The sequence below is a fragment of the Boleophthalmus pectinirostris genome, unplaced genomic scaffold (assembly GCF_026225935.1).
Source record: "Boleophthalmus pectinirostris isolate CB_2022bp ecotype Guang Dong unplaced genomic scaffold, ASM2622593v1 HiC_scaffold_19, whole genome shotgun sequence".
In the NCBI taxonomy this organism is placed as follows: domain Eukaryota; kingdom Metazoa; phylum Chordata; class Actinopteri; order Gobiiformes; family Gobiidae; genus Boleophthalmus; species Boleophthalmus pectinirostris.
Genome location: NW_026571140.1, coordinates 18,642,476 through 18,667,848, shown reverse-complemented (window position 1 = coordinate 18,667,848; position 25,373 = coordinate 18,642,476). Strand labels below are relative to the sequence as shown.

General features: G+C 37.9%; 2 protein-coding genes across 2 annotated transcripts in view; one reads left to right on the top strand and one right to left on the bottom strand.

The window, feature by feature from the left end:
* Positions 1–95: 95 nt before the first annotated feature.
* On the bottom strand, positions 96–3,265 carry rec114 (REC114 meiotic recombination protein). Its single transcript, XM_055154838.1, has 6 exons — positions 3,169–3,265; positions 2,895–2,984; positions 1,507–1,590; positions 1,217–1,390; positions 355–423; positions 96–260 (listed from the first exon to the last, which is right to left on the bottom strand). Exons 1-6 carry the CDS (start codon positions 3,250–3,252, stop codon positions 96–98), a joined length of 666 nt encoding a protein of 221 aa, XP_055010813.1. The 5' UTR covers positions 3,253–3,265.
* Positions 3,266–4,906: 1,641 nt separating this feature from the next.
* The window catches only part of hcn4 (hyperpolarization activated cyclic nucleotide-gated potassium channel 4), a 36,502-nt gene continuing 16,035 nt past the window's right edge, over positions 4,907–25,373 (top strand). The window contains exons 1-3 of the mRNA XM_020941530.2: positions 4,907–6,080; positions 14,060–14,483; positions 23,349–23,510. Of these exons, the coding sequence (XP_020797189.2) occupies positions 5,392–6,080; positions 14,060–14,483; positions 23,349–23,510 (1,275 nt within the window). The 5' untranslated portion in view covers positions 4,907–5,391. The remainder of the gene's footprint in view (positions 6,081–14,059; positions 14,484–23,348; positions 23,511–25,373) is intronic.

The window sequence follows — 25,373 nt, the reverse complement described above, 5'->3', positions numbered from 1 at the left end:
AGAAAGAACCACTTGGAACAGGCACTGCCTACACAAAAATGTGGAAAAACAAACAAATGGTCATACTGACTTGACCTTACTGTTATTAGAATTCTTCACTCTTGCAACAATGTCTTCAGCTCTCCCTCCACCTTCTCCACAAAAGCATGGCAGCTAGGATCCAGCAGAAATACACGCAGAATGGGCTCCAAATCACCTTGTGCCAAATCACAGTGGTGATACATCTTCGGCAGAGTTAAATTAATGTCTCCCAAGTAATACTAGAATAAAAACATGAATTGAATTTCAAAACAGGCACTCAAAAAATTACTTAGAGAAATAGCAATATCGTTGTGTTGAGCAATAGTGTATTACCTGTGCAAGCTTCTTTATGGGCAGTAATCCCTGGATCGCCTCTTGCTTGCTCCCCACATCATCAGCACTCTTCAGAGTTAAGGACCAAAAATAATCAGGGTTAAGAGACCAATCAATGGCTTCATCACTAATTGAAAGATAGCTTTCTACTATGTCCTTTCATCTTCACTGAGAACTCCTTCAGTGTGGCTGTTCTCTAAAGGTCACATGCCACTCACTTCAGTGTCAGGAAGTCTGTAATATATATAATATACACAGAAATATAACCCCAATACTAATTTCCACAACTGTGGAATAAATGTGACATTGGAATGTATTTTAAAGAGCCTGAACCGTCACTTAATGTCTAATTATTAGGGGTTCACTACAAATATGTAACAATATGAAAACACAATTTACACATCAGAAAACAATTGGTGTCACTGTCTCAACTGCTGTCTTTGTTTTAATAATTTGATTATGTTTGCCTTCGGGTAACAATTACAAGCAATACTAGGCCTATTTTTGTGATCTGAGGGGCATAGCACCTTTTGTTGTATTTATAAATCAATTATATAAATGCTCCCTATTCTGTCTGTGTGTGTCTGTTTGGGTTGGGGCATGCTGTACAGTGCATGTATGATTTATGCTCTCTCTCACTTGGGCAGTGCTGTACTGGTAAAGCGTCACATTAGTGCACAACCCAATTGTAAATAGCACCACCTAGTGAGAGAAAACAAGATGTGAAGATAAAAATAGCTGCTTCTGCATTATGCAATGTTAAAATGTATGCACTATAACCATAATTGAAGCCATAATTTCTGTCTTCATTTTAGATATATTTGGAGCAAAACTGTAGGTCTGTCGGTGTGTTTTATGTCACCTGTGGAACTTGTATTAAGGGCTCAGTATGGGTTTGATTAGGTGGCTGTGGGGCATCCTCCAGACTGGTGACAGGCAAGTACTCCATTACTTTCTTCAACGCATTTGCAGCCTCCTTTAAGGCATCTTCCTTCCTTTTGGCCTCAAATTGTAGTCTGGTCATGCGACTCTCCCCCTGCAAATGAAGCCTTTAAACAAGGATTCTTATGCCAACAAGAGAAGCACGGCTTTAGTTTTGATGTTTACAAATAATGGATACACCTTGGCAACAGAATGTACAAGCTTACTTACATTTAAAGTAAAACGAAACAGGAGATTATCAGATTTTTGGTGAACTTTGATATGGTCCCCACTACCGACCAGATGCACAGTATCCTAAGAATAAAAAAACATGTATCAATTAACATACACAAAAACACATGTCAGTGTGTGTGCCAGTCGCAAGCAACATTCACTAATTTCTCCCTTTGCTTTGCTCAAAAAGTTGAAGTCAAAAATAAATCATGTAAAATGCTCCACAAGAGGAAATGCCCAGAACTACCTGCAGAGGTCTCTGTTTACATAGAAACCCTATGTGAGGAGTGCAGTAGAATTATCAGTACCATTGTCATTATCATACAGGTTCAATTATCATACTGGCTATTATTATATTATAGCTTTTAGACACATAATTGCAATCTGTCTTCCTAGCTTTAAATGTCAATACTATTATTTAGAGTTATAAGAGTATAGGCTACTATTATTATATATCTTGACAGAACTCAGTAAGAAACTAGTTGAGGTTAAGATAATTTTATAGGGAGAGAACTGTGCAGGTCAAAGCTCATTGCAAGCACATTGTCTTTCAAAAACTCTAAAAGTTAAGAGTAATTCCTTATTATTCTAACTTATCTAATTATTATTACTATTATTAATTAATATATTAAGTGCATACAATAGACTAGACTAGATTAATGTATGTAACTAAAATACAAGACATGACCATTATATTTATTATAGCTTCAAAATACTATAGAAGAAGTACAGTACAATGTTGGGTCCAAGTATTTGGGTAAAACACTTCTCAAGAAAGAATATACATAACATCTGATTTATAATTTGAAATATAATTCAAAGGAAAACACATTAAATAATGCACAGAAATTTTGTATTTTCAAAGGATAGACAGCAAGAACTGAATATGAAGAAGTGATGCAAAAAACATAAATGTTCAGAAAATAATTTAGGAGTTATTGTCATTTGTGGACTTACTGAGTGGAGGTTACCCAAAACGTTCATTCAAGTTATTTTTACACAGAAATTATATTAAGTACCCGTAAAAGTATTAAGTTTGAAAATTACTCTAAGTCGACTACTTTACTGAGAATTACTTTGATTGATTGATTGATTGATTCGTTTTTATTTCGAGTTTGTGCCAAGAGAGAAACAATAATCATATATACTACATATACATTGTAAACAACAGAAAAGCACATTTCTCGAAAAGGAGTGGGAAGAAGAACTTGAGCAGGTTAGCGTACAAATGTATTACGAAACAGCCAACAGGCCTGTGTAGATTATATGTTCACATATTAGTTAGCCATTACTTTAAAAGGCTGTTATCTAATATTGTTTTAAAATACATGTAGCTTATTCAGTAGCCATCCTTGACCAGTCAATAGCAACATACTGACACTTACCAGGCTCTCTTGTCCCTGCATTACAAGCAAGTATCCAGTGTCCAAAATCGTCAGAAAAACTGGTGACTTTTTCTTGCCACTCTCATAAACCTAGACAAAGGTGTTAAACGGTAGTGATTTGTAAATGCCAAGCTAACTTTGTTATGTTGAAAAAAACTAAACTAAACAAAAAAAAAAAAAAAAAAAAAAAAGTAGGCCTTTTACAAATCAACCAAGTCTTATTAGCATAGCATTGCTATGCGTAGATCGTTGATTGGTTATAGGTATAGCTTACCTTCCATGGGATTGTTGTTTTGTCTTTAGCTCCTGGTGTATATCGTGCAAAACGCTTCAGTTTCCATGACCGATAAGTGGCCATGTTTAAATGTGGTTTTGAAGGGGGCTAAAGGATGCAAACCTAGGCCGCACGTTGCCAATTGATGTGACGCTCACTTGCTTTATGGCGCGCTTGTCCCCGATATTCGCGCTGCAGTGGACACTGCATACTGCTCAGGCCCATGCCTCATTCTCTTGGTAGAAAAAACTATTATGGGCAGGAAACAGTACAAGGTAGGACATTTTGCATAAATCAGCAATGAAATTAGTATCCTTCGTCATATGTATAGGTTACTGAATTAACAGTCTATCAGTAAACACAATTCACTGCCCACAGTGGTTCTGAACACACGGTGGTACCCCCATGAGGGTAGCCTACAACTTAATGTGTTGAGGGATGTCAACAGGTCACCACTGAAAAAGGTTGATAACTAGCCTCTGCAGATTGCTGATGTTGATTTTTCCTTACCAAAATAGTTTATGTTTTTAGGATAATCTGGCATAAACTATTTAAAATATCTCCATCTCAAGGGCTGGACTGGCATGCTCTCACTGAATGTGATTGATAAGTGATGTCTTTTAAAATAAAACTTTACAGGCAGAAATCAAGCTCTGATCATCTTCACAAAAATCCTTTTGAAACTGTTTAGCCGTACCCTTCTTGTCTGAACCTGGTTTGATCGATTCTGTATGATCACTTGATGCTTCTATAGAATCATCATGTGAGCACACCTATAGGTATAGGTCTACATGTTGTTACTTTTATCATGTGGGGTATTAAGAGGCCCTTTTTATTAACCTACATTATATAACCCACATTATAAAAGCACCTGCAGAATTAACTCATGAGCTGCAGATGCACTGATTAATGAGCAGGCTCTGGAGATTTGCTAGTTGTGAGTATTATAGTATATTATAGTAGTTTCTAGAGTCCTTTTAGAGACTTTCAAAATCTACAAAGATCTTTCCAATTGGTTTTAGTCAAATGATGTGGTAACCAAAAGTTCTCATCCTGCCTTTTCTTTGCTTAATCAGCTTAATCAGCTTGTGAGCCAAATCACCAAAATATAAAAACTTTGCCAAATGGGCATCATGTCCAGGTTAATGTAACAATGTATAACTCTACATTTGTTTTCAGTGTAAAGCATATCGCATTATAGCATGTTAACTTACATAAATAGGTAATTTTTTGAAACCAAAAGTTTACTATCTATCTATCTATCTATCTATCTATCTATCTATCTATCTATCTATCTATATATCTATATATATATATATATATATATATATATATATATATATATATATATATATATATATATATATATATATATATATATATATATATATATATATATATATTTGCACTAACAAAATAAAAATAACTCTCATTAAACAAGCATTTATGCAGTGGCACAAGTCACGGCTGCTCCTGGGTTGCCAAAATCTGTTGACGTGCTCCCTATTGTTTCGAAATGTATGTGCGTGAATGGGACGCACACTCACCGCGTAGCCACAACTTGTGAGCTAACATCAGGGCAGCATTTTAAGAATGGGAAGTGCATGGCTACCCCTTTAAACAAGGTGGGCTGAGCTTATTTTCAATTCTCGCTCCTATGGCAACCTGACAGATCAGCATCATGAATATTCACAATTCTCCAAAACGCACTCTTGACTATGGATCAGTGATGTCAGCGGTCCTTGAGATGCTCCAGTAGGCTATGTTTAGCATTTTTTTCACACGATGTGTTGATGACAACTGCGAGACATTCAGTGAAACGGCAACCTCATAAATGACCTTTCCTTCGTCTCTGTTTCAGCGTCCGTCGGCACGTCTCTCACATGTCACGCTAAGGTGACTTTCAAGCAGTTTGTGCACTTTTGCGCACGATGTCAAAACGGCACAAGTATCGGGGACACCTTGGACAACGGAACTGGCTGGACTCCGCGTAAGGACATACGCAGACCGTCAGATAGTCCAATTAGGAAAATAGATAAGAGTGTCTGTCATGTTTGAGCGAAGCAACGGCGGTCCATGTCATGTACAGCAGGCTTCCAGGGATTCAGATTAGCTCCAAACTGGCTCTCGCAAACAGAGGGGGCACTGGGCTGGTGGCATCAGTCACCTCGGAGCTAAACCATCTGGATTTGTTGCATTTGTTCGGCCGTGTGTCTCAATGTCATGATGGATAGGTTACACTCGTCCATGCGTAAAAGGCTCTATAGTTTGCCTCAGCACATTGGACACAAAGCTTCTATAATGGGTGAAGGAGAAGACGCAGACAAGGACACGCGGAGGAAGAGTATAAGGATGAAGCCTCTGCCCTCCCCTACTTCTGGGGGTAGCTGCAAAGGCATCACTGAGACCAAAAGTGGGGAGTCTGTGATCATGGAGACGGACATAGGAAGACCGCTGAAAACCAGCTCGAACGGTGATTGTCGGAGGTTTCGAGGCAGCCTCTCCTCCATCACCAGTCGGCATGTGCACGACCCAGAGTCAGCGGAGGAGAGACGACTTATCACCGAGGGAGATGTGACCCCAAGTGAGGAGAGCCCTCCTGGTGCCATTGGAGATGAGCCACCGGATCAAAGTGCGCAAGCGGCCAGTGGTGGTGGGGATAGTGGTACCCACAACGACTCCTCTGAGCAGCAGCCCGGCTTTGTAAAGTTGGATGCCATGGATCAAATTTTACCAGATGATGATAGATTATACCAGTCTGGTTTTATGCATAGACAGTTTGGAGCAATGCTTCAACCTGGGGTGAACAAGTTTTCCCTGAGGATGTTTGGAAGTGAGAAGGCAGTGGAAAGAGAGCAGGAGAGAGTTAAATCAGCTGGATTTTGGATTATACATCCATACAGTGATTTCAGGTAAAATCACACACACTGAAAATAATTTAGAGCTCAGTACAAGTGGAGATCAAACCTGCTTTTCACAGACCTCAACCTGTTCATTCACACTAGCAATAGTCTCCATTCATTCATATTATGTACTATTTAAGGTATCACAGATCTGTTCAACAAACATAAAACATAAGCATGATATTCCGAATATTTTAATGCAAAGTTGGTCATTATCAGTCAAGTCCTTATGGAGGCAGGAAACTCAGCAGATACTAGCAACTGTGGGTTTTTTAGTGATGGTGACCTTCCATATTGCAACCAATGTTAGACCATTACGTACTTTTAAGTTGCTTGTTGGCCAAGAATGTTAATATACTGTTGTTAGACATAATTATATGGGAGTGCTGAATTAGATGTAGGCTTGGCAAAAAAAAAAAATCAATTAAATTGATTAATTGAATTTTAAGTCCAAATCAGTTTGTTTTGGAAGAAAATCCTCATTATCAGACATGCAAAATGCAAAACACAGCAGTCACAGGATGCAAAGTTTTAGACGTGATGTGCTTTTCCTTCATGTGCCTTATGGAGAAGAGAAAAGTGAAAGAATTTAGCACAGGGCCTGTGACGTCACATTAAATGTTGTGAAAGTTCAAATCACGTTTTTTGTCCCATATCAGCTACATGCTTGTTTTATCTCATTCATAAAATGGGGATGGATTTCCCCACAGTGGTCAATTAATTAAATATGTTCACTTCTCAATATAATGTTGTTATTTTTTGAGACATTTTTTTTTTGAGAAAACAATTTTATTTCTAGGCAAAATCACCCAGTCCTAATCACATGCTGTAATTTGTGTGATGCTCCACCCAGATGGTAGTATTTCCTATGACCCTGCATGCTCTCTCTCTCCATCACTGTGGTAAATGTCATGAAGAAGGCTGATTTGGGGCTTGGGGATACTGTTGTTACTCAAAGGTCAGAGATTTGGCACCAGCAATAGTTTTGAACTAACACTGTGTTCCTACCCTGTGGAAGATTGTGTCCATGTACTTTATTTTGAGGTAATAGAACAGATTTTAATCTCCACTGCCAGGTTTTTGCTTTTACTTCTCTTGTGTAGGATTTTCCTTCACATCATGTTACCACACTTGAACTTAAATAATAAGTCAAATAATACATCACAGCCACAGCATGCTCAAATTGGAGCATCAGAAGGGATCACAATAATTATTGAGCTGAAACCCAGAGAAATCTTCTCTTGTCAAGTATTGTATAGGGCTAAGGAGATGGGGGAGGAGCAATATCTTTGCTTGGGAAAAAGGCGGATTAAAAATGGCATCATAATCCAATCTACAGCCTCATCCCAGATTCAAAGCTGAGCATCCTCCTTTACTTCTTAACAAGCAACTTCTACTAAGAAGATAGCAAGTGAAGAAATTTAACTCAACTATGATATAACAATCCTCAGACAGTGTCAAAAAACAGACTTGATACATGAGGAAATAGAAGAATACAATTTGTTCATATGTTAGAAATGATGATGCAAGGCAGTGTGAAGTTGTCAAAACAATAACTCAAACACACACAACTTAAAACATTTACATCTCTGAGCAAAACACAGGATAGGCTTATTTGTTGGAACACTTTTTTGTTTAATCAAATCAGATTGATACATATTGTAGCATTATAATATTTTGGTTTAAATGGTTGACAATTTTTATTCTGCTAAAGAAATAGTAAATCAGCAACAGTATTGCGCTGCTATAATGCTGGACAGATATTGTCCGGGCATGCTAAAGATTCCCTTTTAAGCCTTGTATGATGAAAATCAGGAAGTCATCATGCATAGTGTCCTTTCAGTGTATCTGTTACGGCAATAGCTTGATACACAAGTCTTGGGACAAATGATGGCACACAATATTACAATGAAGGCGCTCTGATCATCTAGTGCTTTTTAATTATCTTGTTATTCAGAGCCCAGGGGACACATCTGTCGAAAAGTCTTGCACATTTCCCAGAGGAATAGAAAAAGGATGTTGTACATTAGGAAAGTTTTACAAATTGAAAGCTCTTTTGAACTCTTCAGATGAAAAGGAGCGAAAAAGCATGGGTCATCTGTCCGAGCTGTTTCTGTCAATCATGTGGAGCCCTGTGCAGATGTCAGCCACACCTCTCAATGATATTTGTAAACTGTTACAATATTTTACTGTTTAAAAAAATTACAACAGTCACAAAGGAATTTGTGTTGCCAGTGTCTTATCCTTTATATAGAGGACACATACAAGATTTTCTGAGTAAATGCAAAGGCCATGTGTGAACATTGAGAATTCACTCACTGAACTGCAGAGGCTGCACTAGCGCTCATTAATGATAGGCGGCTGGGGTGTAGATAGTGAGGATTCAGATAAAGTCTGTTTTTCTTGTAGGTTTCAACCAACTGCATTTTAACATGAAATGAAAGACTCATTTGTGGCTCATTCTGCTTTCTGATTGGATAGCAGGCCTGGATTGAAATGAGATATCTTTTCTGGTATTTTTTTGCCCTATTTCAGACCTTTATTATCTATTTATTTGCGTTAATAAGAGCTTTTTTTCCACAAATTATTTTATTCAGTGGCACTTCAATACGATTACCTATTGCTATGGTGTGGCCTGAAAATGGGATAATCAAAATAGACTGTTGTGCTCATCCACAAATTTTAGACGACGAGATGATTATAGCACAATTTATTTAATGGAGGGAGCCCATGGAAGAAGCTTGTGGGCGGGATGTTGACTGTCATACAGGAAAAATGATGAGAGCAGTGTTGTGTGGCCTGGCCGGGCAAGCACCGTGAAGGTGTAAAATCAAGGCACGTGATCCAAACCTGGGAGGAGACTGTTGTCATTTCATTCAGCTTTATTTATTTGGCACGCAGCCGCTAGAGTTTAACCTTGATGCAATCTTGAGGTGAGGTTATAATGATTGATTGGATGTCATGCACATTTGGAAAATAGCTAAGGCGCCTGGGTGTGCATTCTGCTAAGTCCTTTATGTCACCCAGATGCTATGGTTAATATATTCTGGGCTTTGGACAAATGTAGTGTTGTGTGGACTTGCCGCTCAGCCGCCCCCTGATCCTTCTGCTACATCATTTCATAATCTCTCTGGATGGATACGCAGTTAGCCCCAATCTAGTTTTCCTTTTAACACATTGCACTGCCTGTTTGAACCTTTTTTTCTCTTTCTACTGAGCAAATGAAATTAACCTCAATGCCACATTAAATAGTTCATATAATTTTAAAACTAGTTACAATTAAGCACCTCATATGACTAATGAATACTGAAACGATAAAGTTTGTAGTTTGTTCTTTTGGCATCAAGTGTTGCAACAGATGCATAAATATTGTTCTCAGTGTATTTAGTGTTATCTACACCTACCAAAATATGCTAAAAATTCTAGAAAGTGAGAAACAGCACTGTGTCCCAAGCAAAGAAACCAATAATTGCATGTTTAAGCTGTCAAGATTTACTTGATTGTAGCTTTGTGAAAAAATAATAAAAATAAAAAAATAAAATCCAACTCTTTGGAGCAATACAATAACCAAATTGTAAATGTCATGACCTCTGCAGTGATACATTTTCCTGTGTGTTTTCTCCTCACTATACTCTCCATACAGCCTGACCTTATACCTGCTCGGTCCCAAGTGGAGTTACATAAGTCTCTAAGATCGCTTTTTTCCATCAAGATTGGAATTGACAGTTTACATGAGGTTTTGTTGATGGAGGGGCTATCTAACCAACTAGTTCTCTTATATTTGCAATGGATTATACATTTTCAATACGTCATTATAGGTCATAAATTGAGTTTTTAAAAAAAGTCTATAGTGATTTAGCCTTTTTTTTGCAATACATCTCTGTGTGACCAAGTATCAAGCACCAACAAGCTAATTAGGTAAGTCATAAGCCTTGGTTGACAAGTTCATTCTCACTATTGTGATAAGGCTTAGCAGGCTTTTCTGTGCTATGTCAAGTCAGGTATGAAAAGACATCCTTTATGTGTCAAAAGGCCTCATTCAGAGCTTTAAGAATGTACCCAACACATTTATTTGATTTAAATTTTGTGTTTTATTTGATCCTAGACAGTTTCACAATTTATGAATGATCGCTCAGCTCAAACTATACAAGTATTTCTTTCTTAGTGACTCCCCCATTTTTGTTATTAAAACTCTCAGCAGCCATCTGTACAGAACAGATGCAGCCGGAGGATGGCATTTTCCTACAGGTCCTCTCTGCAGTTCCCCCATCAGAATGTATAGGAAAACACAGTGGGGCTTCCACTCAGAGAGACCACAGTCCAGCATGCTGTAGAAAGAACTCTGTGTGCGGCTGCCATGATTCACAGGAATTACTTCCCTGGATCAATGTGTTTGGCCTGGTCCTGCACCATGCTGAGTGTCTAGAGGACTCAGACAAATGGCAGGATTATAAAGCACGGCGCAGTGACTGACAGACTGGTCGCTCTCTTTCTCCATGAGGGAGACTCCTGATTTATTGTCAGCGTGTGTTGACAGCATGCCCTCTTTTCATCACCCTGGTTTTAGAATACCTGTGTACCTGCAAAGTGTAGTGCTGGAAGGCTAAAAGTCTCAGTTAAGAAACACAATTTTCTTGTCATAAAGATTTGTGACAGCGTTAGTAATCTTCCTGCCACACCAATGCACTGATTTTATTATATTGTTATAAGTAGAAACAATTTTCTTGAATGTATTTTTTAGACCTATTAGTACTCAGGACTGCTGTCTTACTGCTGTCTTGTGATAGTTCATAAAACACAATCTCTCTGGTGGATTCTACATATTCTCTTTGTGTGACCTGTAGTGTATCATCCAAAAACATGTACATGACTTCTACATGTACTTTCCTATGTACCATCATTACAACATCAGTGCTTGAATCAGAGGCAGGCTGCACAGTGGATTTGTATCAGTGCACTTCAGCTGGGCTACATATGTTCTGCAGTATCTTAATGCAACTAGAAGTCTCAACAAACACTGAATAGTTGAGGATCATTTCCCACTCTCCCTTTGACATGACCCTGTGGACCTTGTGAGATATCCCGGTGTCATGATAAAACAGCGGCGCAATTAGTGGTAGGGTGACTTGTGTACCATACCAGGGGGCAGATAATGCCTCCTGCGAGTTGTAAGCTGTGTGATAAGGAGTGGTTATGCTCCTTCTCTTAAAAACAGCTCTCCAAATCCTCTTTGGTACATTGAGCCAAAACAAACAGCAACAACAAAAGTATTTCTGACCTGTCAACATTGTGACTAGGTGAACTATGTATAGGCTCATAGGAAACTACACTACTGCTATAATAGTAAAAAGTAGAACTATGTCATCAATCATCTATCAGTAAGAGCATGTGATTTACTTGGAGCATAGGACTTTACTATTTATATTCAGACCATTCAAATTTTATGTTTATTTGTTTTTATTAAGTTGAAAGCTGTAATACATATTGCTGTGTCCCAATTGAAAGGACCATTTTATATTTTATTCATTATTATTAAATGCTTTGATCTGTGTGCCCACACAGCCCATGTATAAAATACCAATACCTTTTAAATTCACATAATACTCTGCTTTGCTTCCCGACCTGGTCCCTGTTGGTCTGTGGGCAGTGACTTGTGTGGTTCTTTCCCTGTGTTGGCTGGCAGGCTGCATGAATGCAAGAGGCTTATGGTGCTGTCAGATGCACTCTGAGGGTGACAACATGTTCCTGCCGTCCCTGGTCACTCACTGTTGAGCTGAATAGGCTGTGGCTCCACCCTCTGCCCTTTGCCCTTTGCCCTGGCCAGTATCATCAAGATACAGCAATCCAGCAACATATGGTGGTTGTGGCATCTGCTAGTGTCTTTAAACATACAGTATTTTAAATGTTTTTAGTATTGATTTGATGATTTGATGATGTTAATAGCAATGGTCTTTTTGAGGAAATGTTAATAACTCTGCTGCTCTCACTATTATCACCAGAAGCATCTTAGAATATGGAGGTTATGGTGTGGTTTCTCATAAATTTTCTGTGTTAATTACTCAAAAACTGTGGTTTAGTGTACATTGTAATTTGTAAGTATCAAGATTATGTTTATAGATGCATGGTTCAACTTAATTTAGATTACAATCTGACTAAGAGATTGCAGAAGATACAGCTGTATCTTGAGATGCCACATTCACTCCACTGTATATTTTTAGAACAATGTTCTATGTCAGAGAACTGCTGCATAACTAAACACAGTAAATGGATCCATGCTATGTTTAGGCATCGTGACCTCCATCAGGAGGCAACCCCAAACCCAAGTGAAGAAGAGAAATTCTGAATACTTCTATCTACACAGCTGAGTACCTGAAAGCAGTCTATAAAACACGCAGACATCTGACAGCTGTGTGAACAACAGCAATGTTCTGAAATCACAGGTATACTATATTGTGAGAAAACAAAATGTGAGACTACTTATATTTACCCTTAATAATGCAGGAGTACTAAACCTTATATCTGATTAATTCAATTATTTTTATGGCATCTGGTAAACTGCTAAATTATGAAAACAGTAACATTTTTAATCACATGAATAATCTGTTTTTAATGCCTTAAATAATAATGTAAATATTGCATTTTATATTTTAAAAAAGTACTTTTGTACTTTGCAGTTTTGTACTTGGAAGTTTGATTGCTCTTTTGGGGATTTGTTCCAACATATGAAAACCCACTGGTGGTGGGCTCTGTCTAAATATAACTCCACTTGACAACAAGCTGAAATGGGAGATACCCTTTTACTTTGAAGAATTCCAATTACTGTCATGGTTCCTCCTGTGTCTGAGTGCAGCAGTCGTGAAGCTCAGATGTGTGCTGCTGTATATTTATGAACAAACCACTACACTGTTGGCTGTCATGCTGCTGTGAGTTGTTGCAAGAACAGTTTTATGTAAAGCAACACATCCGTGACTATGTATATGTAGAGGAGGATGAGAGTTGTCATCACCAGAGGCAACAATGACAAAGAGAAACAGCAAGAATAAACACCATTCACTGTTGCTTTTGTTGCAGCATCATGGTCTCTGTCTATTTTTATTGGATTTTCAAATAACAACTCAACACAACAACTCAAAAACATTTGCAATAGATATCACATTGTAGATTTTACAACAATATATGAAGAGTGTTACATAATGTAAAAAGTCACATGTTCATAAATGAAAACAATCAAACAGTATTTGATCAGTCTTGAAACAGGTATTTGATGGACCCTGTAGCACAGTGCTTCATCCCAGGAGTTGTTATTCTACACACTGGGAATCAGCAATAGAATCAATAAACAGGAGCGCAGATATGGTTTACTTTAGATCAGTATGATTATGTTAAAACCCTTTGGCTTGCACATACTGAAATATTGTCTTCCTAGTTCCTACCATTTTCTTTAGTTATTAACACAGACAAAGATCTTTATTCCTATGTGATTTTAATCCGCCCCTCTCCATCCCCCACCGACAGCCCTCTTATGGAGCAATCTATGGAGTATCCAGGATACCTCAGCCTTAACACAAAAAAGCCAATCTGGATTTGATTACTGAGCTAGTGGAAGGCCTTTTCTATCTAAACTGTGAGGTTGGGAAGATGAACGAGGTTGACTAACAGTTGGTAATTAACAGTTAACCCACTGACCTTTCAGTTGGGTTATTTGGTCAAAAAGCTGTTGTTGCAAAGCATCTGATCAGTATGCTAGGATTACCCATTATTTAAATACAAACCACATTACGATGAATGTAAATAGAAAACAATTCTATATTCAGTATATAAACAAATGTTTTCTAATCTCAGTTGTAAATACAGTTTCCTGAAAGATTTGGGAAAGACTGAATTTAACAACAAATTCTATTTCACTCAGAGCTAAAATACAAGAAGAAAATGTATAATCATGTTTATTGTGTTGACTGACATGTTCTTCTCTTTTCTGCTGTCTGAAGGTTTTACTGGGATTTAACCATGCTGCTGCTTATGGTCGGCAATCTGATCATCATCCCAGTGGGCATCACATTCTTTAAGGATGAGCACACGCCTCCTTGGATCGTCTTCAATGTTGTCTCAGACACTTTCTTCCTCATGGACCTGGTTCTGAACTTCAGGACTGGTATTGTAAAAGAGGATAATACTGAAATCATCCTCGATCCACAACAGATCAAGATCAAATACTTGAAGAGCTGGTTTGCTGTGGACTTCATCTCTTCCATTCCCGTAGATTATATCTTTCTTATTGTGGAAACACGCATAGACTCGGATTTTTACAAGACTGCACGCGCCTTACGGATTGTCCGCTTCACCAAGATTCTCAGCTTACTGCGGCTGCTGCGCCTTTCTCGACTAATACGCTACATTCACCAATGGGAAGAGGTAAGAACATGATTTATGATTCAAAAAACAAAGCAACAAGTATGCGATGTCTGCTGCTGAATTACATGTACTGTTACTATTATTGCTGTTATTAAATAAGTTGTATTTTCTTATAATGTTCATGACGTTGTATTTTTCTGTAGAATACTTACTACTATTAGTACCGCTAGAACAAATTCTATTGGAAAAAACATTCAGTGAATTTTTACTTAGTACAAAGTGTAGTATTATGTAGAAAGCCACACTGTAATATAGTGCACACTGTAGTAAACACACGAAAAGGAGTATGTTAGAATGTGCATACATTGTATAACATCAAACACGGAGATGTAATTTTATGCATCACATATCAATCTGCAACAATTCATTTGTCCTATAGTGGGGAATTCCTGTGCAGTGTCTGGAGGGCCTTTTCCCTCCAGGCTCCTACAGAAAACCAAGTATAGATTTTTTCCTTGTCTACTTCTGATTGCATCCCCCCTTGACAAAGTGAAGAGACACTTTCCTGTACCCCAGTCACCAATAAGTTGATGAAGCATGCCGTCGCTGATTAGCATTTTTCTCTGCATGCCCATCCAGCTCGTTGTGGAACCATCAAGCCCAGAGAGGCAGTGCTGCAGAACAAGTATGATTATAATTGTAGCAATAATTAGAAAATCTATCAGTTCACTCACCGAATGGGTCTTTCATATTTCATTCTCGCAGGTAAAAAGTACAAAGTGTAGTGTCTCAGTGTCTCAGTGTAAGATAGATGTTAATGAAGTATTTCTTTAGAGGTATTGATTTTGTTGTCAATTTATATCACCCAATTATGTTATTATGCCTAATATGTTGCATCACATTATTATCTGCAGACATATTTGTTGTATTTTCCAAGGTCATAGCAGACAAGGTTAGAGTTGGGTGTCTGAAAAGGAGCGCTGCACAGAATAATTTATGTACGCAAATGCTGCCGTCCACTGATGTTTGGTGTCGAAACACTTCCTTGTCATGTCCTTATTCGGCCTATAAGTGGTATATCTTGACTATACCCTCAACATGTGTCTATATTTGGGTGACCATTCCCAAATAATGGATACAGTGTGTAGTGCTTGAGGGTTGCTGTGGGTTTTTAAGATTATTCATGCTGAGTCATGATGTTGTGTCATAGGTACAGTACACAGAATTTCATCAAGATAAAGTACTTTTGTTGCATAAGTACGGTCATTTTTATTTATTTATTCTGATCCCCATTAATGGCAGAATTATCAGGCACTATTCTTCCTGGTGTCTCTCTATTGACGTTTGTTGTATAAAATTGCATTCTTATAATTGATACATTAAATTCTTATAATCCATACATTATTTTTAAGAACTTTAGATACAAATAACATGGATGTATATTAGGTGTTGCTCTAAGAATGAAAAAGAGTAGTAAGCAAAGCAGATGACAGTAAAAAAAAAGTGCTCATAAGTCAGGCTTGTCTGTGAGACTGAACTGTAGTGCTCTATCCCCTGCTCTGAAGTGTACTGCCTACCACTGCTGTGCAGGGGTCTTGGTTACTTGGCCTCTCTTGGTTGCACACTCAGTGTCGCTTTGTCTGTCTGGATCATGCAGTTCTTCGCTCTTAAATTTTAGTAAGCAGTGCACAGGATGTGGGAGTAGGGCCACAGCTTCACATGGACTTGGTGATGTTTCTCCCACTATTTACACAGCTCCAAACAGCCTGTACAGCACAGCCTGAGTCCACTTGATACAGGCTTGTCATTATTTTTTTTATTGTTGATAACATCATGGACTAGTATCCTCGACTAGTCGCCTACCAAAATTCATTAGTTGTACAACCCTGCATGTGTATCTCACTCTTAAACACACAGCTTGAAAACACAGAAGCGTATAAATGGACTGGTCCATTGAGTTGCTTCACTGGAGTACATGACATTACACAAACATTTGGCAAAGGTGAATAGAGGACAACGTTCCAGTCAAACAATGTCCCTGGTCTGACTGACTTTTGAAAACCACATGCTTTTCAAACATTCAATCAGCACTTTGAGAAGAAGAGTGTGTAGAAACATTAATCATGCAGAGTCTCTGTGATGGCATTTCAAAGAGAGAAAAAGTTCAAATGAATCACTGAGGGAGAATCTTTTACCACTCTGACCCACTGTGGTACTTGTTCTGCTGTATCCCCCAGTGAGGGCATCATGGAGCAGCTCTTTTCAAACAAAGTGCTCCCATTGGCAGTGGGCTGTCAAACATTTAGCTAAATTAAGAGTAATAGCAAGTAGTAGTTCTTATGTAGCATTTTACTGTTACTAGGGGTAGGCAATATGCCAGAAATAAAATATATTACAATCTTCTGCATCACCATTCTACTGATGTACATTTACTCTCTCTAAGAGGTAAATGAGGTAAAATAGCAGATTCCAGAAGTTCCAGAACAATGCAATAGTTGGTATCACTCACAGTGTGACAGAGACTGACCAGCAGGACGGGTGGATTAAAAGTATATGTTTGAACATAAGGCTGCATTCAACAAAAAACAGCTAAATTACAATATGACAATATCACTAAGCTTGTATATCATCACAGGGATCAGGTTTCACAAATCAGTTCAATATTTTGGTCATACTGTCCAGTTCTAATATATAATAACGAGTTGTTACAGAGAATACACAAAAGTATTGCGCCTGTATAGAGTATTCATTGTTAACCCATAATTCATTCTTCAGTGGAAGTCTATATTAGCCAAAAACAACATATTAAAAGGTTTAATAAGTTTCAGTTTTGTTTTTAAATCCCCACTCCCGTTGCTCTCTGCTTTAAATCACTCCCCCTTCAGAGTGCAATCAATGTGCATCTTATTTAATGAAACTACAGCTTATCACATCATGTTTTTGAAGGAGTATTGTTTTGTATCATGCTTTTATATATTGAAAAATTGCAGTGTGGGAGCATGGGTGACTTAGACTGAGTCTTGGACAGGCTTGTACTGCTAGCCTTAAGGAGGGTTTGCATGCTGTCCAGTAGACATCTCAAGTTAACTCAAACATGCATAAATTACACATAAAACTACTTCAGGCATGTTTTTGATTATGTTATAACATGGTAGAAAGCTCCAAAAAGTTGATTTTGCATAACACCTTCTCTTCAAACTTTGCAAAGACAAAGTAGGACAACAATGACTTAAATAACTCGACAAACAGAGGAGCTGCCAGCTGCCATTTACATGTTTTATGTGCAACTGTGGGCGAGGTGCGCTGATGAATGCTACTTAGTCCGACTGTGTGAAAAGGCCAGCTTTGTCTCCACCTCAAAGAGATGCAACCTCTCTCAAATGTCACCCATCACCCACCGTAGAATAACTTTTGCGATGATCACACCACCTGACGGACCTCTTGACTTTTATTTTGATGACTACATTTTGAATTTCTTGGTTTCTTTTAGGCACAATATAAAGATTGTGATTGAGATTTTATGCTGAACTATAGCCAGAGTTGAAAAGGAAGTTAAATATAACAGCTCAAATGTATTCCGTTTATTATTGTTTGATCTTCTCCTGGAAGTGAGAAGTCGTTCAGGGGACACTTCTTATGGGACGTACCGAATACAGCTTAGTGAACTGTGTCTGATGGTTAATGCCTTGTATGCAGTAATACAGTGGGGAACTACTTCCAGCAAACTCTGACATCAGCTGGGAATAAAACTTTTTAGGACTTACACAGAGCAGAATGTTATAGTCAAATGTTCTATAATATGTATTCAAATCTAGGGTACCTGATTTGCTCCAGATCCACATGCTTTAATTTTTGGGCACATGAATGGATTCAGAATTGCTTTTTTTTCTGAGGCCGAAGCGAAACTTGCAGACAATCAGGGCACTGGTTTTGGCTCTTACTTCTGGCTTGACAAGAACTAAAAATCATTTTAAGTATATTTAGTTTATTAAATAATTGGCTGCATATAGCATGTTGTGGTCATATGTTGTCACATCTTTCTTTTTACAGTGTACTCTTTGGGTACAACATAAAATTAACTTATTTAAAAGAAAAAAGAAAAAAAAAAGCTAAGTAGCCCAATCTGAAGTATGAAACTGAAATATTTTTATTTGTTTTCTTGCTGGTTCAGGCTATGACTTAGATAGTCTGAAAGGCTATCAAGCAATTCATACATTTTAATCAAGGCTGATTCTGTTATATTTAATTGTGAAAGATAGGCTTGAGTCTTTTCATTTGGGAGTTATACAGCCAATACCCTGTTAAGTAAAAACAAATGGTTTGGAGCAGACTTCAGATTCTGGAGTATAAAATTTGATTTTTTCTTTAAATGGCAGTGCTTAAAATCTGGATGGTTTCTATTCAAGAATTTAGTATCAAAATCAAAATATAAAGCCCCAGACATCCTCCTTGCTTACAACAACAGTCATATATTCTTGAGAGTTCTTTGCTTGACCAACCAAATACTTGCTTGGATAAGATTGACCTAGTTTTTGTATGTTGTTTTGCTTCAGTTGGTGAAGACAGTCCAACACATCTCGTTAACTTGCTGTACTGAGTAAGTTTTATGATCAGGGTATGTCTACCTAATCCATTTTCCCCTGAACAAAGCTTTTATATCATGGATTTCACGTGAATGTTCACATGAATGAAAGTCTGATAGCAAGATAAAACATGTATGTGCATTGTGTAATGAGAGATTACAATAGACAAAGAGCTAACCTGCAACCAAATCATACATTTGGAGAAAGAAACACACACCAGGAATTCATTTTATTCTTGTAGCCTTGAATAACTTGTGATTGCCTCTTATTTATCCTCACAGCCATTTTGGACAGAATGTGTTGTTTACAAACAAAGAGGTTGTGATGGCAGTGGCTTCATGCCAGTGATGGCGCAGTCGTGCATAATGACATTCAACATGGTGTGCACATATCCACACATGCATCCACAGAGCAGCTCCCCGTCTCCCTCTTGTCACTCTCCCATCAGGATAAAAATACCACTGTGACCGGATATTCTGCTCATTGGAGTTGTCTGCTGTTGACAAACCAGAGACTTGGATGAGATTAGTCATCCGGTTAAATCAGATTCAATGCAGTGCACTAATGACTAAGCTCACAGGGCTTCCTCCCCTCCTCACCGATATCTCACACACCGCTGTATCGAGCCGTCCACAAATCTTAGCTTCCTCTGTGGAAATAGCATTTGTCAGACTGTCTCAGAAGTAGGACAAACAGACTAAGGTGTACTGAGCTTTTTATGGGTGCAAAATGCAAATCTCGGATGGATTGATTTGCACCTTTCAGTTCCCATTGGGCTATGAGCTACAGTTAGCATTATTATGGTGGTAAATAGGAATGAGCCATACTGGTGCCCCTTGGGTTAAAGAAGAGAGAATATGTGTTTTTTCCACTCAGTAAATCCATACAAAAATATTTAAATCTGCTCAATCAGCTAATCAGCTCTCCACTCATTGACTGGATGCTCTTTTAAAGATAAGAAAAGCAGGGATAATAGATTTAATGGGCTATTATGAAGCATACAATGAGGCTTTCCAGTGACAGTGACAGGTCCTCAACACTCTGAATGAGCTGCTTGTGTGATATGAATACCCGTGGTGGATTTTCTTTAAAAAAAAAAAAAAACGATTACAGTGAAATGTGTAATCTTGCACAAACCCAATGGTGGGGAGCAGAGAGAGTCTTTTTGTGACTCGAGCAGTGCTGCAGGCCTGTTTAGACAGATGATGGAAGGCTGTTCCCTCTGGTCCAGTCCCAGTCCTGCTTCTCATTCCACACTTCCACCCTGTCCGCCATGACACTACGCACCGTGTCACATTTTGATCATGCTTACTCTCAATCTCTTCACTGTTAGGTGATCAAGAATAGGCTTCAAATTCTGTGAGGGCAAAAGTTAGTTGGCATATTCTACTGTCAATCAACTTAAAACATAAAATAAATGAATTTAAAATAATAACAATAAACAAAAACAAGACTCATAAAGAGTTTGAACATGATTTGGGGGATATCTGTGTAACACTATGTTATGCAATTAAGCTATTAACAGCTCCTACAAAAAGTTCACTTTTTTCTTTACTCTTTGTTGTAGTCGTGGTGTAACCTCTTAATACAAAAATGAAGAAAACAAAAATGATGGATCACAATTTTTGTAGTTTTGTCATCCCTTGATTTCTTCTTTCCTCTCGTATGTGGTATATGCCACCATGCTTGTTCATTCATCATCATTAGTGATGCCGTGTGTTGCTAACAGCAGTTGCCTGAGTGCAGTGCTATTCGGCTTGTGTCTGGGCAGCTCCATCAGCATCATGGGACATATGTGTCTGCTCTTTCACCTGCCGCGCTCTTGTCACTCCATCTGCCTCTGCTCACTGTTGCTCTGCCTTTCTAGGGGGTATGATTTCAGTTTTAAAAGAAAGGTGGAATTGAGTGCATTTTGTATACATTGCATCCTTAGAAATCCTTAGTGGTACTCAAGACAAAAAAGGCCAGAAGCAAAAGCATCCAATAGTTTCTATTTTTAATTTAGTGCTAGATTTTTTATGGTATATTAAAATTTTTGCATGTTTGCATTTGGTTAATTATTTTCTATAATGGTCTAGTGGCCGTCACAGTGATCCAGCCTTAATTTTACAGTTGATGTTTTTATAACTTGCAACAAGACCTCAGAACTGAGTTTACCAACTAGATGCAATGATCATATCCATGTTTTTGATGGAAGCTGCAAGTGGGTTAAATTTGAGCCTCTTGTTTGCAGAACAGATATGACAAACCACATAACTGTCTCTCCCCTTATCAACCAGCCCTCACTCAGCCCTCTACCAATCTCCCTCTGCGGTTCTTTCAATTTAAGCAAACTTGTGATCATTAATCCATCATCCTCCCTGTATATTGTGTCATGTAAGCAGCTGCTCTGATCTCAGTGATCTCAGAATGTGTGTTACATGCAACATGACAACATGACAATTATGTTCATTTTTGGATAAATATATGAAAATATTTATTGCATTTTAGAATCATGTTATACTACAAATGCAGACAATGCATGTTCATGAATTTTGCAGCCTACAGCATACAGCAATTCTGTCTAGTGTTGTACCACTTTCTAGCATATTTCTAGTCTAGAACAAACACCAATTAATCATGTACATACTAAAACATATCTGTTTTATGCATGGCTTACTTCTGCATATTGCCTCGGGATAAATTGTATTACTACAATGGTAATTATGTAAATTCTTAGCAATAAATTGAAGATGGTTTAAGCGCAACGTCTTCTAGACAATATTTTAGTCCTCTCCCAGACCTTAATGTCTCCTAAAATACTGTAATTGGAAACTCATTTTTTATCTTAAAGTGTAACCTCCTTTTTAATAAGCATCCATTTCCTCAAAATTCAATACTGCAAATGAAAAATATGCTGGGCTTAATGTAGGTGATTGAAAGGGGTAGTACATTTATTATTAACTCCTGGTTGAATTTGAATTACATTTGAAATATGTGAATGCTATTTTAATTTCACTCTGGCTTTGGCGTGTCTTAGAATACATGACTTATTTAGAACAAGGTCATAAATGTAAACAGTGTGTGAAAATGAGCAAGTTCGAATTTGAGTGAGAAAGGTGCTGTGTGGATGATTCAGCGTAGGTACAAGAAAGTGCCCAAGGCTAAATGTTTCTGCCAAATAGAGAGAGAGAGAGAAAGAGGACACGTGGATGAAGTTTAGGTGACTATGAGAAATAGCCAAAAGTATACATTTTAAATACTCCAAAATAATAAAATACAAAAGATCCAACGCATTTCAACTAGAGATCAACCAATATGTTTTTTTGTTTTTTTTCATGGCAAATGTGTCTGTCGATTGTTTAAAATCCAGAGCAACCGATGGCAAATAAGTGCTGCCGATGTATGTTTGACCGATACACAAACTCACCCGCAGTCCTTAAGGCTGATATACAATACATTAAAAACTGCAAATATCATCCTGCCAACTGATCGGTCTGTCTATTGTCTCATTTTAGTGTATTTTCTTCAAAACTCTTTGTTCACATTACATAAAAAAGAGTGTTGAAATCCACTCAGATATTTGAATGGTTTCATCTACATCATTTCAGTACATTATATAACTATGAAAATGTCACATTTGAGAAATGTACATTTTAAGTCAGATTTTAACAGACTGGTATAGACTAAATGGTGCAGAGCACTGTAGGTCTGGTCAAATTATTGGTCGATTAAAGACTTGTCCTGTCAATTGATTAGTTTACTAAAAAAGGTACGTGGCAAAAGCTCTTAAAAAGCAAAAGATTGTAAAACTACTATTTGTATCTGACCCAAACTGCAATGACTGATTAATCCAGTAAATGATAAAGGGACTAAAGCTCTACAAATAACAGAAATTGTGCATGGAATCAGAATATGGTGAAGTGTTCAGTTGCAGAAAAAAGTCAATTCTGAATTCAATTAATCAAGTTTAAGCAGAGTGGTAGGTACCTCCACTGTGCTGTACCATTAATGTATTAGGCTAAGTGGCTAATGATAAAACTGAGTCAGCAACAAGGGACACAAAGCACTCGTCGCCTTCCACTAACCATTCCCTCTGGATTGTTTCTACCACATGCACAGCTGCACCTCCAGGCCCAGTCTCTGAACAGGCGGTGGCTTTTAGCTCTCTTTAACTCTTTACACATTCCCTTCAGCGTCAATCCCTTACTACATGCATGACGTGATCTAGTACAAGTCGCTACGATGGTGGTGTGAGGAAGCAAATCTCCCCTGTGGCTTTGTGCACTTTCCAATCTGACAAGATTTGAGCTCCAGATCCTAACCCATTTCCTGTTTTATTCTCTCCTCTGCTTTTCATTAGATCTTCCATATGACCTATGACCTCGCCAGTGCCATGGTGAGGATAGTCAACTTGATTGGCATGATGCTACTTCTGTGTCACTGGGATGGCTGCCTGCAGTTCTTGGTGCCCATGCTGCAGGACTTTCCCGCAGACTGTTGGGTGGCTAAAAATAAGATGGTGGTAAGTTTGTTTATGTATGTATGTGTGTGTATGTGCGTATGTGTGTATTTTTTTATTAACTTATCTTAGAATGCTACATATAATAAGTACATTTATGACAAATTGCACTGGCAACATGACAAGTTAAGAAAAACAAAAACAATGTTACATTACTAAAATTTAAATTATACTGTTACTGTTTGTATTGAACAATAAATATTATATTCAATAATATTTAAAAGTGCACTGCGTAACATTTCAAGTGGAAGGGCCACCACCTGGTTGTGTCCATAGAAATGTTATTGCTTTGTCCTTCAGGCCAGATAATAGGTTTGTATGGAGTAAGAAAGCTGTCAAAAATATTCGTGCGTGTAAAATAGAAATCCGTACGTATTTGGGAAATCCGTGCATATTTGGCTGTAGTTGCGCATAAAATAAATATTTGTAAACTCTCAAATGAATCCATTCATACATAAAATATATTGTGTGTATTTTATCCATCAGAATACGAATTGAAAAATTACGACGTCATGAATTACAATCACGAAATGAAAATTTACGATTACGCTTTCATCAGTACGAATACGAATTCACAGACGGAACTTTACTGTCAAAAATACGTCATCACTTCACAGACATTATCCATAGAGCAGAAGAAACATCGATCAAGATCAAGACTGCACATGCTCAAGTTTGTAGCAGAGGGTAAACACAGAGTAATAGCACAAGAAGCTACAACAGCGACCAACAAGTGGGTTAATTCAAATCTATTGTAAATATGTCTTGAATTCGGGAACCGAACGCTGCTGTATAATATTGTGTAGAAACACCTCCTTTGAACGGGAAATTGCACCTATATGTTAGATAACATAGTGGAGCCAGTTGGCTAACATCAGCCGTAACGTTATCCCAGGGCTAATTAACAAATATCAGGGTTCTCTGTATGTTTAGATTAAAACATTCACGGCTACAGCCACAGCGAGCATCAGTCAGTCTTCACTTCAGCTGCATTTCTCGCATGAAATGCCACCAAAAGTTCCTCGGGACGCTGAAATGTCCCAGTTTACACCAAACACTACCAAACTGTCCTGGTTACGACGTCACAGCCAATGAAATGTTACACATTACAGTTTAATGCAGCTTCCAGCAACAATTAATGTTCGTGTTTACAGGCAACACCTTGGTATGTTTACAGTATTTACCGGTAAGTTTAACGTCACCATGACGTGGATGGATTTGCTCATTATAACCCATTATAACTCATGTATAACCCATTGTCTGAAATGCAGCTGAGATGAAGGTTAAGACTGACTGATGCTCGCTGTGGCTGTAGCCGTGAATGTTATAATCTAAACATACAGAGAACCTGATATTTGTTAATTAGCCCTGGGATAACGTTACATCGGATGTTAGCCAACTGGCTCCACTATGTTATCTAACATATAGGTGCAATTTCCCGTTCAAAGGAGGTGTTTCTACACAATATTATACAGCAGCGTTCGGTTCCCGAATTCAAGACATTTTTACAATAGATTTGAATTAACCCACTTGTTGGTCGCTGTTGTAGCTTCTTGTGCTATTACTCTGTGTTTACCCTCTGCTACAAACTTGAGCATGTGCAGTCTTGATCTTGATCGATGTTTCTTCTGCTCTATGGATAATGTCTGTGAAGTGATGATGTATTTTTGACAGTAAAGTTCCGTCTGTGAATTCGTATTCGTACTGATGAAAGCGTAATCGTAAATTTTCATTTCGTGATTGTAATTAATGACGTCGTAATTTTTCAATTCGTATTCTGATGGATAAAATACACACAATATATTTTATGTACGACTGGACTCATTTGAGAGTTTACAAATATTTATTTTATGCGCAACTACAGCC

Bases quoted from the DNA above. Each gene is read 5' to 3' on its own strand.
- rec114 (XM_055154838.1), bottom strand. From the start codon at position 3,252: ATGGCCACTTATCGGTCATGGAAACTGAAGCGTTTTGCACGATATACA. The intron at 1,391-1,506 runs GTAAGTAAGCTT...CTTCATTTGCAG, and splicing joins TGTTTCGTTTTACTTTAAAT to GGGGAGAGTCGCATGACCAG. The intron at 424-1,216 runs GTGACATAAAAC...TTAACTCTGAAG, and splicing joins CCTTAATACAAGTTCCACAG to AGTGCTGATGATGTGGGGAG.